This window comes from Choloepus didactylus, chromosome 3 (genome assembly GCF_015220235.1).
Source record: "Choloepus didactylus isolate mChoDid1 chromosome 3, mChoDid1.pri, whole genome shotgun sequence".
Classification (NCBI taxonomy): Eukaryota; Metazoa; Chordata; class Mammalia; order Pilosa; family Megalonychidae; genus Choloepus; species Choloepus didactylus.
The window spans coordinates 190,537,665-190,551,626 of NC_051309.1; the positions used below are offsets into that span (position 1 = coordinate 190,537,665).

At 34.5% G+C, this 13,962-nt stretch overlaps 1 protein-coding gene across 2 annotated transcripts in view; it reads right to left on the minus strand.

Annotated features, from left to right (window-relative positions):
* The window catches only part of GPM6A (glycoprotein M6A), a 393,567-nt gene that overhangs the window by 3,069 nt on the left and 376,536 nt on the right, over positions 1-13,962 (minus strand). For both annotated transcript variants that reach the window (XM_037831042.1, XM_037831041.1), the window contains exons 4-6: positions 8,257-8,410; positions 4,192-4,268; positions 3,577-3,642 (exon numbers count right to left, since the gene is read on the minus strand). In XM_037831042.1, the coding sequence (XP_037686970.1) occupies positions 3,577-3,642; positions 4,192-4,268; positions 8,257-8,410 (297 nt within the window). The remainder of the gene's footprint in view (positions 1-3,576; positions 3,643-4,191; positions 4,269-8,256; positions 8,411-13,962) is intronic.

Below are 13,962 nucleotides of genomic sequence, written 5' to 3' on the forward strand. Positions count from 1 at the left end.
AATATTGATAGTTAAGAGCACATTGAAAGATGAGAGGCAGGCTGTTTCTAGGAAAGCAGAGATGCACATACAGAATGCAAAGTCAATTCTAAAAGGTGAATATTGTGGCATTTCAGTAATCAGCAGACAGTAAAAAAAGAAAAAGGAACAAATTTGACTCAAGGACATATGAAAAAGAAGCATAGCCATATGAAAAGGTTATTTTCAGAATGTTCAACTTTCTTCTGCAATTTAGCATTTTGATCAGTGGACATATTAAGTAATTTGTAAATAGGGGCTCTGAGTTATATTCTTACACTCCGTGGCATCTACATAGTGAAAGTTAAATGTATAAGGATTAAATAGGGCTTATACACATATCTAAATTAATGTGTCTTTTGTTGTTTTTCTGATGGAATCAAGTACTATGACTAGTAAGTAATAGGTACTCAAATATTTGTTAAATAAATGAATATATTTTTAGACTTTCAAAAAGTTTCCTTTTAGACAAAGAAAATAATTCTACGTGTCAACTTGGCCAGGTTATGGTGTCAGTTGTTTGGTTAAATACTGGCATATTTGTTGCTGTGGAGGCATTTTAAAAATGTGATTAGCATCAACAATCAGTTGACTTTAAGTGAAGGAGATGACCTTCTGTTGGGGATTGAATCACATCCTCCGTTCAGGTCCCAGCCCGGTTCTGTGGGTGTGGATCCCTTTGGAGATGTTATTAGTTAAGGTGCCCAACTGAGTGGGGGGTGGGCCTTGATCCAATATGGCTGACGTCCTTATAAACAAAAAGAGAAATTCAGCATGGACTGAGAATCCACAGGCAGCAGCCAGAAGCTTGAAGTCAACAGACCCCAAAGAGAAAGGAGAAGACTTCCCTGTGACAGAAAAGCCAAGGACCAAGGATCACTGGTAGACAGCCCCAGACTGCGACATCTTGAGGGATAAAGCATCACCATGCAGATATCTCAATTTTGGATCTCTTCTAGCCTCAAAACCATGGGCCAATAACTTTCCATTGTCAATGCATTGTATCAGCAGGTAGGAAGTTAAGACACTGGGGATAATGTGGGTGAGTCTCATCCAATCAGTTAATGAGAGGCTATAAGAACAAATAACTGAGATTTCTAGAAAAAGAAGAAATCCTGCCTCAAGACTATATCATCTACTCCTCTCCAAGTTTCCAGCCTGCCAAACTGCCCTACAAATTTCAGACTTGCCAGGCCTCACAATCATGTGAGTCAATTCCGTAGAATCTCTTACATGTATGTCTGTTGGCTCTTTTTCTCTGAAGAATCCTAATACAACCCCCATTATTATTGAATATGTGTGAGTGAAATTCTGAAAAGAACTTCAATATCATCATAGTTCAGAAATTAGTGCTTCACAGTGGGTCTTATAGACATTTCATCTGGCCGTAAATGGAACAAAAGCTGCCAGGCTTGTTCCTGTCCCTCCCTTGGTGAGCAGTGATCACCGGAAACTACTGCATGCAATTCAGGTTGACTAATTTTGTCAGCAGGTAGAACTTCTTATCATGTCTAAAATGTAATGGAATGGAGCCATATTAATTTTAATGCAAATTCTTATAACCCTTTCTTCAAATTATAGGTGATGGTTAAAATATTTTGGTGGAGTAGAATTCAACTTGATTTTCTCACCTTTATTAATACAAATATAATGCAAGTGTTAAATGAGATCATGAGTAATGAATGTTTTCACGTATATAAAGTACTCAACAGAGTAAGTTTTCAAGAAATATCAGCTAAAAATTTTACTACTGATAGTGGTTTTAGTACCAGCAACAGAGCGATAGCTATATTATCCTTGTTTCTTAAGACCTGAACCATTACCAGAGATAATAAACTGAAAATACCAATGTCAAACATTTAAGCTAGTAACAAATTGACTGATAAGGAAGTTAATGATTGATAACAGCTTCAATAAGAGAGAAAATAGCTCCAAGAGAATGCTTAGTACTTAAAAATATACTCTAAATAAACTTGCTGTTGGAAAAAACTTATTTATAACTTTATATCTAAAGAGAAGTAAAATATAGATTTCTCAAACAGTGCATAATGCCTAAATTTCTATTATCTTAAATATTTTCACACTAGAACAAAGTAAGCATTTTTTTTAGAGACATTTAAATAGCATTTTTCTCTCCTGCATGCTTGGAGGAAAATTTTCACACAGACTCTTATTTATAGCAAAGCAAACAAATGCTTCATTATAAACTCTGTTCAAAAAGATCTCTTATACATGCATGTGTATTGACTGTACATCTACATGCCCCTAGAATGATCCATTGTCCAGGAATGTGTGCAGAACAGACATGTACAGATGTTTTCTCTGGTCTGACAGCCAGGCTGGGTGCTGCTTGGGACCCTGAATGTTTGGAACATCACAGGCCAGATTATGTTGATGTTTCCCCAGGGCACATCCTATCATTCATTTTAAATTAAGACTACAAGGCTTCTGCTTGTTTTGTTTTTTTTTCAGTCTTTCCATTTAATCAGCAACATGATCTTATTCTGAAACAAAACCCCTATCTAGAGATTTATAGTCACTAAATGGAAATGCTAAAATTAACAAAGTATCTGAAAACCAACTTTAGGACTGACATAGTATTGTTAGATGTTTTTTATTTTTTTTAAATCATTTTTAATAAGTCAGAAACATATCCTTTAAAAAGTGTTTATGAAGTCACTAAAAATAACTGATCTGATATGGTTCATTAGCATATTAGCATTGTCTCATCTTTCCTATTTTTAGTATTTGACAAGAGATAAAAAAATCCTATTTTTTAAGAAATGTTCCTTTCACCAAAAATTTGACAATGTATTAGCACCATAAGAAACTTAATTAAGTCCAAATTAATTCATCATTTTATATATTGAATTGGTATAAGGTTACTGGTAACCTAAAGTTCTATGTTACTTGTCTTCTAGGTTGTAAAAATAAGGACTAAAGACCTTAGCTGCAAAAGCTATTACTGCTGTTCAGAATATTTGTTCATTTGTTGATATTCGGTACTCCAGTGAGCAAAATGGAATTCTTGGTGGGTTACAATGGAAGAGACAGGACCTAGCACAGAGTAGGACCTCCAAATTTGGTAAAGCCCAATGAGTTGGAAGACGAGTAGTCCTTAAATTTTCTGAAGAAAAATAGATATAGAAGATATGTCTTGAAGCTACCAAGGTTCATTTTAAGAAAAATAATTAATCCTGTAACTCCACATGGCAACTTTCATGTTCTTATTTTAGGAGGAAAAAATGATAAAGGAAATTAAAGATATAATTTTTATATTAATAGTAATCTATTGCATGAAATTCTAATGAGCTTATATTTTGTTAGTTACCAAAATTATTGTTTTAAACATTGAAAAGATAATCAATGTTATTTCTTCCCACTAAGCTTTGTTTTCCACTTATTTATTTACCCATTGTTCCCATTTTAATTTTTACTGATATTAAAATAAATGTGGTTCTTATAAACCTCAGACACTAGAAGAAATTTATCATCTCTACAAGCAAATTGCTTTATAACTCAAATTGAAAAGTAAGTATCAGAGCACTCAGGTCTTACCATTGCAATAACTGCCGCCCCAGCTCCAGCAAGTGCCACAATAAATAAGTGGAAGGTCATGTTCAGCTGCAAAGGAAACCACAGAAAACTAAAACATGTGCCAAAATTGCAAGCTGAACAGAAGTCAGGACTGCTGATATTTTATGAGCAAGAATTTTGTGCATATTTAACAATAGTAAAACTATGATAAATTACTTAATCAAAAAACATTGCAAGATCTTTTTTCTCTGCAAATTATTTAATACCTTGCAACAGCATCATTTTACAGTAATTTCATTATAAAGATAAGATCATGATTTATAATGATGGCTTTCAGTAATTTTGTAATATAAAGCTATAGTATCTCTTTTAAATGATAACTATAATTTTTTAACCTTCATTAAAATGTGAAAGTTTCTAGAAAAAATTAAAATATTTGGTATAATGTTTATTGAAATATGCATCAAACCTCATGCATATTTATTCTCTACTCCCCCTGAATAATACCACTGCAAGTAAAAACTGCCTCTTCAAAAAAAGGGAGGAGGGAATTCATCATATATTTAATTGTATATTCTTCAAATGCCAAAATGAATGTTAAAATTTAAACAAAATTAAGACTGTGAAAACACTCACCTCAGTGGATTCACACATCCTCAGGAAATTCTCAGAGATGGTGCAAATTTTCTTTTCCTCTCCAATTGTCACAATTCCTATAACATATAGGAAATTGCAGTTTTTTATAAACGTTTTTAAGAGCACAGAGACAGAAAAAGGAACTTTTGATGATCAAATCTAAACAAGTTCTATTTTCTGTGATAAGGGAACAATTATTCCTCAGCTTTCATTGCATTTAAAATGGGAGTCCTTATTCCAACATAATGACTTTAATATTTATAAATAGAAGATGCAAAGACATTTATCCTTCACACATTTTAAAACACTTAAAATCTGAACTCAATTGAATCCAACCACCCAGTTTTTCAGATTTACTTGCAGCTAATGCATTGTTTGGGTCCATTATGTGATGGTTTAGGCATCACAATTATTTTGGTAATTATGCCCCAGGCTGTGCTGAAGTCAGGATCCAAATTTGTTTGTTTGGTAACAAAGCTTCTGTTAGTCTATAAAGGTATTTCCCAAAGGAGTAAGTTATCTTCTATTGATAATGAAAACAGTGCCAATAGTAAAGGGAAATAAAAGCTGCAATCTCACTCAGGTTTACCCTTGCTCCACTTGGTTCATGGACTAACTGCATCAGAATCACCTGGGGAAATTATCAAAAATATATATTTCTGGGATCCAATGCAGAACTGTTAAATCAGAATCTATAAATGTTAGGCATTTTTAGAAAGCACATAGGTGATTAACTGCCACTGCTCTATATCCCATTTTAGAGAACAGAAGTAATCAAGTTCACTCTAAGATGGTTCTTTAATTTTGTTTGGGGAAGTATTGAACTCCTAAACATATATATGTACAAGAGAAAAATAAACCACAAGTTCTGGGCAAGCTAATACCTAAGCTTTTAGCACTTACTGTTATTTAGCTTTAATGTCTGTATATATTTACACATTCTTATCTGTCAGGTGCATAATGAGCTTTCCCCATTTTACAGAGCTGATGTCATCCTCTTTTATGCAAATAGTTTGTGCAATCTATTTCAGTTTAAAAAGTAATCTACTTGTAGTTCATCAAATGCAGAATGGAAAGATGGCCTTTTTTTCCTGCCAAGATGGTTCCAAGAGGCAAAAAAAGAGAACCGTTTATAAGATTTGTCTAATAAACCACCCTTACTAAGAAATTTTCCTGGTGAAGGTTACATTTCTCCATACTGTTATATTACAGTCTTCATTCACGTATAATATATATGCTCTGAATCCATTTCCTTACCCATTTCTTTATTCACATTTGCAGGAAACTCCTAGAAAGTGTTGTCTAATGCTCACTGTAGGCAATTATTTTCCTTTCATTTCCACTTAAACTCTCTCCAGTCAGATTTTGCTCCACTCTTCATGGATTTTTTTTCTTGGAAAAGTCACCAGTGACCTCCACATTGTTAAAACCAAGGATTAATTCTCAGTCTTCGTTTTACTTGCCAATCAGCAGTACTGGACACAGTTGATCACCCCCTCTTCCTTCATACATTTTCTTCATTTGATTTCCAAGATACTACAGTCTCCTCTTCTAGTCTTTCTATTCTCACTGGCTCCTCCTTCTCAATCTCCTTGTCTGGTTCCTCCTCTTCTCTACAATCTCTTAAATTGGAGCAACCCATTGGATAGTCCTCAAAGCTCTTTCTCTCTTGCTCATCTCCTATTTCAGAATGTTAAATGCCATTAACAATTCCTAAATCCATGTAGCTAGCCCATACGTCTCTCCTGAATTCAGAATTCATACATCCAACTTCTTATTTGACAGCTCTAGTTCGATTTCTAATAAGCATCTAAAAATCTACATCTTCAAAACTGAGCTATTCCTCCCCCTTGCCTGCCTCACTCTCAAGCAAACTCTTCTCATAGCCTTTGCCAGTAGAAAAGGGTTCCATTACCTAAAGCCATAGTTCATGATTTTGTTTTCCAGACATGTTATTTATTGTTTTTGTGTCTTTGTATATTTACTTTACCATTGTGGCAGTTCCTCTTCTGTCAAAGCCAGCAATGCTGCCTGTCTCTGACAATCCTTCTGCAATCTTAATTCCCTTTTACCTTTGCCATGTAGTCTTAACATACTCACAGATGCAGAATTTAGATGGGACATATTTGGGGAGGAGAGCATTATTTTGCCTATCGCTGTCCATGTTCTGGTCCCCAAAGATACATGTCCACCCCATATGCAAAATACATTCAACTCATTCCAAGGGCTAATGAACTCATCCCATTACAGTATCAACTCAAAGTCAAAAACCTCTTCTAAATCTCATAAACTCACAGAATTGTTTTTCTTTCTAAAAACAGTGTAGTAAGTGTAAAATATGACTATATGGTTAAATAAAACTGTTCTTTGAGCTTTAGCACTGTTAAAACATAATTATCAAGATTTATCTAAATGTAACTTCCTTATGTGGGTGTAGAAGAAAGAGAATGCATTTTTCAGATAACGTGTAGACTTTTACTCAGCTATTAATGTTTTCTGCTTAGCCTTTAGCATAAAATATGCTGCCTATGTGGCAGTTATGTGCCCTTCAGATAATACGTCCCTAATCAGAATCTTGAGCATACATATATAATCAAGTCAAAATTTGGGTTATAATCAGCATAGACATTTAATAGTATTCATCAAAAAAGAAATAGAGTGGGTAAGAATTTACTTTAAAGAAATTTCCCATATTTTGCAAAGTGGTCCCATTAGCATATAGATTGTTTCTTTTCTCTTAGGAGACTATGTTACTTTGAACCACATAATGGGAGCTCTTACCATGTAAGGGTTGTCATGCCCATTTAGTAGAGATGTGCATTTCTAGCATACTCATTCTGTGCATGTAATAAGTGTATGCATTTCCAAAAGGCATAATGGAAAGCAGAGGCATAACTTAATATAAGTTGAGGAATATAAGGATTGCAGGGGATTTGGAAGTCTTTGTCTAACAGTATGATGGATGTGGCACACAGCTAGTTAACTATAGAATAGTACTACTGTACCCTATAGTCTATCCATGGTATACCTGCAGAGTCACAAATCCTTCAGATATCATCTAGTGGAATAGTTCCCAGTTTTCTGAAGTCTGAGGAAACTTCATTAGAAAAAAATATTTTGATCATCCTCAGATGTTAATCAGTAGGTTTTTAATATCTGTTGAGTGAAAAAACCCATTTGTACATATGGATTTGCATATTTTAAATAAATTCTGTAGCCCTCAGATTTTTACAGATGATGAAATAGAATCCCAAATAGTTGAGGTGAGATTAGACTGTCAATTTCTTGACTCCTAGTTCAGTAGTTGTTTGAATGTGAGAGTAGTCAACTCTCTGATTACGGAACAGACTCAAAAGCTAGACTGCCTGGGTTTGAATCCTGGCTCCGCCACTTACTAATTTTATGACTGTGGGTAAGTCATTTAACTGCCCTATGCCTCAGTTTCCTCATTTATAAAATGCAAAACAATAGAAACCACCTTACAGTGTCATCATGAGATTAAACAATTTAACATATATAAAACACATAGTGTCTACATATTCTTAGTCCATATAAATATGAGCAATTGTTACTTCATGAGATTTTAGCTGCAAATAAGAATAATCAAAGAGGACTGATGACATATTTAACATTCTTTGATTTTATGAATACTAAATTCTAAGTTTTTGTCCTATTTCAGGAAGTAATGAAGTATGATTTTTAGAAGATTTTTACCCTGGACTTCAGTGTTTATCATGGGGGGTGGTGAAAGTGGGATGCAGACATCATATTGGGTTTGGAAAAGAGCAGAGGATTGAGAAAAGATAAATCATGACTGTAACCTGCCAATAACAGGGAACACAGTGTCTGTCTGTGTGTGTGTTCATGTTAAAATGTCATTTTCCAATCCACCCTTGAATTCCTACTTAAATTTAAAAAGGTATGTCTTCAAAGTAAATACTCTGAAAAATTTCCCTCTTTGTTAGAATAATGGCTCCAAATTGACTTACACTATTTTAGAGTTAGTTGTTTAGGTAAAACAATGTGGGATGCTGTCTTACAATTAGAAATCTAATAACCACATACCAAACTGACGAAGGTCCAGGCAGAGATTTGCTCCCTCCACTAACGTGGTGTTTCGGCAGATGGTCCACAGATTGAAGTACATGTAAACTGGCAGTGAGGTGAAAGCTGTGACGCCCAGCCAGGCCAACATGAAGAGGTATGTCAGCATAATGAACTGCAGCAGAGAAAAAGTGAAGAGGGAAAACATACAATCTACTGGAAAAGAAGAATCTATCAAGCACTATATCTATGGTTTTAAGGACCACAGCAAATAAATCATCATCATAACCCTAGTAGCACCTGCAGCATGGGAGGCTGAGAGAAGATGAAGGCAATGAATTGCAAGATTAAACCTGCTAGAAAGTCAGATCTTGGCAGAATTTTGTTCTCATGTGCAAGGGAAGAAATAATCCATGTGCATTTTAATGCCTGCTTCATTGATGTTTTGATATTAAAAATCTCACCACACGTTTTTTAAACTTTAGAAAATATTAGCTGGTGTATACAGAAGGGATTCTGCAAAATTCACAGTGAATTTACTAAACAAAATTTTGTTAACCAATTTCTATTAAACAAAATTGACACTTCTGTAATATAAATATTTAAACTACTTAAATATGTTAACATTTAACATGATTCTTATGACATTTTAGTATATAATGAAACAATACGCAATTTCACCCCTCATTTTTTCATAATTTTTGGTGAACTTTCAATGTAACTCTTCTTTCACTTATTCTAACTTTTTCTACAGGAAAGAGTGAAATATGTTTTTGGGTTTTAAAATCAAGTTTTTCTTTGATTACTTCAGAAACATTTTAAATATTTATACGGTATGTTAAAAAAGTTGTTCATGAATCCCAGCTCATTTTCAGCATAGATTCTCATGAGCCATTCAGTTCTAGAGTGGATTAGATGCTGGGTAAAAAGACAGATGCATAAATTGATGGATGGTTGAATAGCTGTATTTAGCAAAGATTTTTACCTTACCCAAATCAGAGGTCTGGCGTTTGTTTTTGGTTTCAGAAAGTAAGCTCTAAACCCTTGGAATATTATGCCTGACAGGAGCATGTTTGTTTGCCTGGGGGCCTTGGGTCACACTGGATTCTCTAATAGTATGATTAAGACGAAGGCTTATCTTGCCAGAAAGACCAACAATGTGACTTAGAGGGGGGACTCTGGGTCAAACTGGAGAATGAGATCAACCATGTGGGCAATCAATCAGTCAATGATCACCAATCGTTTTATTGGATCCCCAGTGAAACTTCTAAACACCAAGGCTCAGGGGAGCACCTCTGGTTGGCAATACTCTCTGTGTTTTGTGTTTAGAAATTCCAGGAAAGTAAAGCACCCTCACGCTATGGGGAGAGGACAACGTAAGCTCCACATCTGGCATTTCCCTGGATTCTGCCCTATGTGTTTTTTCCTTTAGCTGATCTAATCAGTATCCTTTCCCTGTAATAAACCATATCTGTGACTATAACACCTTTCAGGTGCTGAGTCCTGAACATGCAGTTGGTGTCAGAATGGATGGTGGTCTTTTGTGGAGACTGTTCTCTCTAACTTTGTAGTTGGCCTAAACTCTTGGCAAGCTGACAGAAGATAGCTAGCTATATTCATGTTTCCAAAACAGTCACGTTAATCCATAGCATCTAATATATAATTGTCTATACAAAGGCACTTCCTTAATAGTCTAAGTTAACACTTGCATCAACAACTGTATTCAAGTACAATTTAAAAAGAATGAATGTAAGTCTAACTCAATGCCCTGAGATTTAAATGCAAGGCACAAATCCCCACATTGGTAGGGATTAATTATACTTCTTAATGCAAGTCATGTGTCACTGGATCTATTAAAATGTTTCCCATCATCAAAGGAGTAAATCATGATAGGAAGGGTCCATGTAGGTAAACATAAACAAGAAACAGAGAATGATAGTGGACAACCTAGCAGGAGTTGTCAAATTATGCTGTCAATGTGGTATTAATTAATTGTACCCAAACATCAGAGATTAAATCTACATTATTCCTGAAGACTAACCAAGAACATCGCTTTGAATAATTTGTCTGTCACAATTTCTACATCTAATTATTTTCATATGAATCCTGCTGACTCTCTTCAGTATCAGTGAATAAGAGCTTCTCTGCCATCACTCATATACTTAACCTTATGATTAGCATGTGGTCTGCTAGAAAAACCCAGAGAATTTGTAGTAATAAAAAAAGCTAAGAAAACATTTTTAGGACTCAAAACATGTCTATTTTTTGATGACTGATTAATTCATTCATTCCTTTGAACTGCAAATATGGTGCTATTATGCACTAGAAGATGGGAAGCAAGGTACAACCAGCCTTAGAGACTCCATAGTCTCTGAAGCTATGTAAGATATGTTCCAAGATATGCTTCTGAGATATGCAATATGCTCTCATTCTCTTCCATTTTTGTTTCTTGTATTTTGCAGATTTCCCCAAAGGGAATACAATTTTACTTCCCATCTCCTCTGCTAACTCACGTACCCTTAACTAGCCCTAAAAAACTACCAACTTATCTACCCTTAACTAGCCCTAAAAAAAATCCAAATTGGAAGTTGGAAAGGGTGGGGATTCCATGTGTATACGCATTTCTGCATGTACCACTTGATCTGAATTTCCATCGAAGCATGTTCCACTCCAAATTCTACCCGTCCCCTATCATGTATCTGAGAGATTGCATACCTTGTAGACACAAATTGTTTTAAAGTTTCCATATTCTGAAAGATTTCCTGGTGATTCTGTTATTCCTATCGCTGTATCTATACAACTCCACTCAGCTCTTGTGGAGTTTTTATTTTTAATACTTCAAAATTACTCATCAACCAATATGGTAAGAGCATTAGAATTGAAAATGCTTGAAATGCAGCCTTTTCACACCAATGGCTAAATTTCTATAGTAATTTGGTCCCTCCTCTAAGTTTCAAAGGCATACCTTTAAGAGACTTTTTAAGAGAAGCAGTGGTGTGTTCTGGCTTAACACTTTATATAATTAATTTTACAGAATGGCAATATGATGTATAAAAATACACTGAATGAAACTAAGCCTCTTGTTCTACTCTAGTAATTCCAAAGGAATTAGATGAAATCTCAAACAAACCATAGTTATTTAATATCCCTCAGTATACTGAGTTGAGAAATAGCAAACTTGGTTCCAATGTCTTGATAGAATTTACACATTTGTACTAAATCATATTGTGATTAACAGACAGAGTTTATTCAGTTTAAGGATATCAGGGAATTTGCATAATGAATGTAAAAAGAGCACAGGATTTAAAGTCAATGAGATGTGAAATCAAACCCTTTTCCTGAAAGTTGCCCAGCATCACAGTACTTCAGAAACCCATAGAATTAAGTAAACACATGCTTTCTACAACATTGTTTTATCTCATCTCCAATGTGACTTCCTGTTGTTCTCTACTATGAAACACTAATGTTTGGATGGTTTGATGAGTCAACATCTGTCCTAACTTGGCATTCTTTCTTTCTTTCACACCTAATTCCCTGCAGTTTGTTTGTTTTATTTTTATTTTATTCTGTTAACACATATAAAACCTAAAATTTCCCATCTTAACCACTTTCCACGGTACAATTCAGTGGTGTTATGATTATATTCACAATGTTGTGCTACCATCACTGCCATCCATTACCAAAACTTTTCCATCACACCAAATAGAAAAATCTTTCCCAATTCATTTTGATCTATGATTTGCAGACATATTTGATTCTTTTACATTCAGAAAAACAAATCCTGTTCTCAAAATATTATCAAGTAAAAGTTGTTGAATATTGAGTTATTTAAATCAGTGAAGGATTAGGAATAAATAGCCTTAAAAGGAATTATTAAAGTTTATATCATTTTAAAAGTATTTAATCATGATCAACAAATATTTAATAATAACATGTTGTGCATAAATATTTAGGATTTTAGTTACTTAAAGCAATAAATACTTCCTCCTTAGTTTGATGATCAAAAGAATACAAATACTGCATGTGGAAATCTAGACAAACTTTGGTCTTGATACACACTTTGCTGTCTATTGTAAACTTAGAGAAAGGAAAATATTCCTTGTGAATTGTTTATTCTTTCTCTCTTATAGAAATGGAATGAAGCAAAACAACAGATGTTCACTGGGCAGTGTGGTTGCCTGCTCAGAATTCTAGCTTTCTCAGAGCCCACCCTACTCTATCACATCATTCCTCATGTACCATTTCTTGGTGAGAAAGGTGGGCCAAGCCTCAAGGAAGGCAAGAAAACCACAGGTATCAGCACCCATTTACTTCCAACATTAATAACCTGTATAGTACAATGCAAGTCATTTTTCATCTTTTGCCACTTTATCCTACTCTGTAACTGGTAGAAATCTATTTATATATTCACTTATTTATTTCACAAATGCTGGTATGACATCCACTGTGTGCCTAACCTAACCTAAATGTCACATTTATTTAGCAATAAATTGTGCCTTACAGTATATTAACGGCACAGGCTGTCAACCTGGATTAAGTCTGGGCTGCTATTTCTGTTTCTATTTCTTTGTATTCCTTCATAAAATGATAACTGCTCTAATTGATCTCACATGATGGTAGTTAGGCTGGGATGTTATAATAAATGAAAAGCATTTAGCATGGAACCTGGAGTATAAGAAGTATTTTGAAAATAATAAATATTTTAAAGCTGTTTTATTGAGATATATTCATGTACCATACAGTCCATCCAAAGTGTACAATCAGTGGCTTTTAGTATAATCACAGAGTTGTGCATTCATCACCCCAATCAATTTTACAACATTTTCATTACTCCAAAAAGAAAAACCCCATACCCCTTAGCAGTCATCTATCAATCCCTCTATCCTTCTCCAGCCCTATATAACCACTAATCTAACTCTATCTCTATAGATGTTTTTATATTTATATTTTATATGGATGGAATCATACAGTATGTAGTACTTTGTGTCTGGTTTCTTTCACTTAGCATAATGTTTTTAAAAAATCATTTTTTTTTTAATTAGGGAAGTTTCAGGTTTGCATAAAAGTCAAATAAATACAACTTTCCCATATATTCCCCTACTGTTGATACTTTGCATTGTCTGGGGCCTTTGTTACAACTGATGAAAGAATATTAAAATATTACTATTAGCTTACATTAGGTGTATTTTTCCCATATACCACCCTATTATTAGCATCTTGTAATAGTGATATATATTTGTTATAGCTCACAAGAGAACATTCTTACATTTGTACTAGTCACTACAGTCATCGTCCACAACAGGATTCACCGTGTTATACAGTCCCATGATTTATATTCTAACTTTCCTTCTAGTGACATACACGAACCAAAACCTCCCCTTTCAACCACATTCAAAACAGAATTACACTCACAAGAATTTGCTACCATCACCACTGCCCCTTTGCAAATACTGACAATGAACCTAAAGAGAAATTATGCACAAATTAAGCATCAGCTCCCCATTCTCTACCCCCATTCTATCCCCTGGTAACCTATATTTTAGATTCTAACTCTGTGAGTTTGCTTATTATAATTAATTCACATCAGTGAGATCCTTTAGCATCTGGCTTATTTCACGCAACATAATGTCCTCAAGTTTCATCCTTGTCGTCGCATGCATCAGGACTCCATTCCTTTTTACAGCTGAATAACATTCCAGCATAGGTATATACCACATTTTGCTTATC